The sequence below is a fragment of the Pelmatolapia mariae genome, unplaced genomic scaffold (assembly GCF_036321145.2).
Source record: "Pelmatolapia mariae isolate MD_Pm_ZW unplaced genomic scaffold, Pm_UMD_F_2 NODE_ptg000806l+_length_27323_cov_1, whole genome shotgun sequence".
NCBI classification, from domain to species: Eukaryota; Metazoa; Chordata; class Actinopteri; order Cichliformes; family Cichlidae; genus Pelmatolapia; species Pelmatolapia mariae.
The window spans coordinates 10,501-14,571 of record NW_027052483.1 but is presented as its reverse complement, the minus strand read 5'-3'; the positions used below and the strand labels follow the sequence as shown (position 1 = coordinate 14,571).

The following is a 4,071-nucleotide window of genomic DNA, read 5'->3' as shown; positions in this document are numbered from 1 at the left end:
CTACAATTTTCAGGTATCTGTAGTTTCTACTCCTTACATTTCGGTCAAATAAAATAAAATAAAAATACAGATAATTTTTTTTCTTTGGTAAAGGTTAAATTAAAAAATAAATTCAAATAAAATGTGTTTTTAATTTATTATTTAATTTCTTCTTCTTCTTCTTCTTCTTATTATTATTATTATTATTATTATTATTATTATTATTATATAACTTTTGTTAAAATTAAAAAATATCTGATAGAGAAATTATCTGGTAAAGAAATTTTAAAAAAGAATCCCACCCGAAAAGAAAGACCACGTGGGCCGAGCGGTGACGTAAATCTCGTGCGACCGCAGTTCAGACACGGCCAGAAAATATTGCCGAGTGGAAGTGGTGTTTTTGCGCTCTAAAAGACGCCTTTAGCACCTTTTGGAAATGCCTGTGTGCAACTTCTTTCTTCAGGGCCGCTGTCGTTACGGCGAAAAATGTTGGAATGAGCACCCAAGAGGAGGAAGCAGAGGAGGAGGTGGTGGTGGAGGATATAACAACAACTACAGCAACCGCTCTGGTCAGCAGCAACCCAGAAGTGGAGGTGGAGGTAACGTCTTCGATAAATTAATATTCATCTAAACCTACTTTCAGTTTCTTTAGCATTCTTCTTGTGACGTTTTCGCTCTCTTAGCTAGCTGTTGTTAGCCTTCCTTTTCTGTCCCACTGAATTGTAGGCAAATTAGGTTTGTTTCGTGGGTAGGGTATTTGAACAGTGGGATGAGATACAAACACATCCAGAGGCCGAAGCAGGATTTGTGCTTATCTAGGTAACTTAACCATGGAGTTAACCCTGGATTTTCAACTGCGGTTCACTTCTTACTGGGGTGTGTCACCGTCATGCTAAGTTATGTAGAAATGGAAGGGTAGCCTGGGTCTGTTGAATTCACTTCATAGCACGGGGCCCAGTCAGAAATATCAGCTCTATTAAGTTTTAAGTATGTCAACAACTTGGCAAATGGTGTTTTTTCAAACTTGAATGGGCATCACAAAAGAGGTTTTCCTGTTATTCTGATGCCACATGAATGCACATTTAGTATCGGAGGGATGGGTAATATTACTGTGTCGTAGTTTCTTTTCCAATGCAGTTATACAATACGCTGGAAACAAATACATATTTTACAAAGGTCAGGTGTGTGCTAAACAACAGCAATTTAATTTCATGTTACCACTTCATGAGACCTCATGGTGGTTATCAAATAAATGAATGTAAAGCAGACAACCAGCTTTCAGTAAAGAAGAAAGTCGAGGATAAAGCTAACCAGAGAGCTAATAAAGTGATTTAAACAAGGATTAAAATGGGTTAATAATGATGATGCACTATGGAGTGTATTTTACACAATTTTGTAATGCTTTTTGACACTGGTTTGTATTTTGATTCCAGGGTTTGGAAACAGAGTCTGGGTGAATCCTTCCCAGCAAAAAGGAAACTACATCCAGCCTTCATCCTTCTCTTCTCACGGAAGTGACGACTGGGGTTATGGAGGAGGTGGGGGAGGGGGAGGAGGAGGAGGAGGAGGTGGTGGTGGTGGTGGTGGTGGTGGAGGAGGGCGAAGAGAAAATGTGAAGAGCTCCGACTTCAGTTTCTCAAGTCAAAACAGATTTTCAGCTCTTAATACTCCCAGCACCTTTGACAGGGGAGGCAGGGGGGGAGGAGGAGGAAGGGCAGCGGGAGGAACAGTTGGTGATGAAGACGACGACAAAAAACTGTGAGTCTTTATGAGAAAACATAACGTTCTCTTTTTTAAAAAAAATTTTTTTATCAGTCGTAAGGAAATCATTGTCATATTTGTTATCTAGGGAAGTCATTCAGATGGACATAGATGTTTGGGAGAAGTCTGGCCAATGGGGATTCTCGTGTTATTATAGCTTCAAGACACTTGTATCTGGTGTGTATGAGATTTTTCATTTTAAATGCATATTTTTAAAAACTGAAACACTGGACCTGAACATGCTTCCTATGTTCTGACTACAGGTTTCACTGACCTCTCCCCTGAAGAGCTCCGGCTGGAATACTACTCCACAAGAGCTTCAGGAGATCTGCAGGGCTACGTAAGTGCACTGTTCCTTAGTAATGTCATGTCTGTTTGGCTTTGGGTCAGTATTCATCCTCTTCGTGGATAGAAGCATGGCCCCAAGTCTTTTTGGTACATGGGCTTGATTATTATAATCAAGCTCTAATTTAATATCGGAAGGCAAAACGTTAAATGTGTTTAAGTATTTCTAAGAGTATAAGAAATTCCTCTTGTCTGTGCTTAGATGAATGGCATCAATCAGCTGCTCAGTCAGTGGAAAAACAGAGTCCAGGAATTGAAGATTATGAATCCAGCCACTCGTGCGGCACTGGTAAGACACACAGATGCTCACAAACACCGTTTCCCAACTTTAGATCATTTGTTACAATTCCAGAGTCCATAACTGGTCCCTAATGAGACGTGAAAACCAAACAGCACTGAGAAGATGTGTTTAGATTTTTACCATTAGGTGTGCACGTCAGCAGTGTGCAGCAATGGAAATGTCAGAATACATTTTCGTTTAATAAAGTTTCCTTCTACTCTTCGAACGTATCGAACACCTGGTTTAGATTTAATGCTGAGGTTCTGATTTCACACTAGCATTGGTCCTGTCTATTTTGGGGCTTTTAATTCAGTGTTTTATGTTTTTTTTTACTTCATTTTTTTTCATTGCAGCTTGCAGAATTAAATGGTGCTGCACCTCAGGGATCTTCAGGTGGGTTTGGTTCGACAACAGCAACTGGATTTGGATCCTCCATCTCCAGCTTTGGAAGCAAAGGTAAAGATCAACGATTTCTTTATTGAATCATAAACTGTCTTTCTTGTTTGAAGGTACTTCCCATTTCTAATGAGTTTTGATGTTTGAGCAGATTTTACAGAGACTGCATGTAGTTTAGTATTTTAGCACTAAATTAATCAAAGTGTAGGTTTTTCAGAATTTCATAATAAAAGGTATTTTATAAAATTATCCATCACTCCATGATAACTCTAAATCCTTCTGTTCCTGCAGATTTTGGTGCCCCAGCCCAGGCCAGCGGTTTCAGCTTTTCTGCTTCAAATAGTGGATTTGGCTCTGCAGCCACACAGTCATCTTCAACAGGTTTTGGTAACATCTTAGCAGCTCCCACACAGCCTCCCTCTGGGTTCGGCACTGCGTTCTCCTCTACACCTTCAGCTTCAAGTTTCTCCTTCGCCTCTACCACCACGGACAAACCAGCACCTGCGTCAGGATTTGGATCTGCCTCTGGATTTAGTTTCCCCACTACAGCAAGCAGCAGTTTCGGGGTTGTAGCCCCTGCGACAACAGGAAGCAGCAGTCCTTTTGGGAAGACAAGTGGAGGATTTGGGGCAGCAGCCACTCAGCCCACGTCAGGAACTGGGTCTGCCGAAGGGGCGTCGGACAGTCTGTTTTCCCCTGAGAGTAAACTGACCGAAGAGGAACTGAGTCAGTTCAAGGCTAAGAAATTCACTCTGGGACAGATTCCACTGAAGCCCCCCCCTTCTAACCTGCTAGTGGTGTGATACTGTGGACAATATGGGTACATTATTAAACTAAAAAATATAATTTTGTGTAAAGATTTTCTGCTTTAAACCTTTTCCGTGCAAGTAATTTTGAAGATGTGGCTGACATCCACACACTTCTCCTCAGTTTAGGTGGAGAAAACTCAGTTTGGAAGTGTACTGTGTACTTTCAAGCTATCTTTTGTCATAAAAAGTTCTATTTTTGAATGATTTTGCATTGCATGGATTTTAATTTGTTCATCTTTTCCCTTTTATTAAGTAGCTAAGGGTACAGCAAGAAAAGCTGATGGGAAAAAAATCTTTTAAAGGTTTATTTTTAATTTTTAATGATCAAACATGCAAAATTCAACAAATCAGCCTGTTGAACTGTATGTGGAGTAAATTTGCCAACAGAGTTTGGGAAACAGTTCCAGCATATGTACAGATATTATGTTATTTTATGGAATGGCTGATTCCTCAACCAGGTTTCTATTGTGAAAGAGATTATCTGTCTGGTGGGCTAAAGGC

At 40.1% G+C, this 4,071-nt stretch overlaps 1 protein-coding gene across 1 annotated transcript; it reads left to right on the top strand.

Moving 5' to 3' along the window:
- The first annotated feature begins 335 nt into the window (after positions 1-335).
- Positions 336-3,846, top strand: LOC135932392 (nucleoporin NUP42-like). Its single transcript, XM_065469866.1, has 7 exons — positions 336-578; positions 1,413-1,737; positions 1,829-1,917; positions 2,004-2,080; positions 2,288-2,374; positions 2,719-2,821; positions 3,053-3,846. The coding sequence occupies exons 1-7, from the start codon at positions 416-418 to the stop codon at positions 3,562-3,564; spliced, it is 1,356 nt and encodes a 451-aa protein (XP_065325938.1). The 5' UTR covers positions 336-415; the 3' UTR covers positions 3,565-3,846.
- The last annotated feature ends 225 nt before the right edge of the window (positions 3,847-4,071 follow it).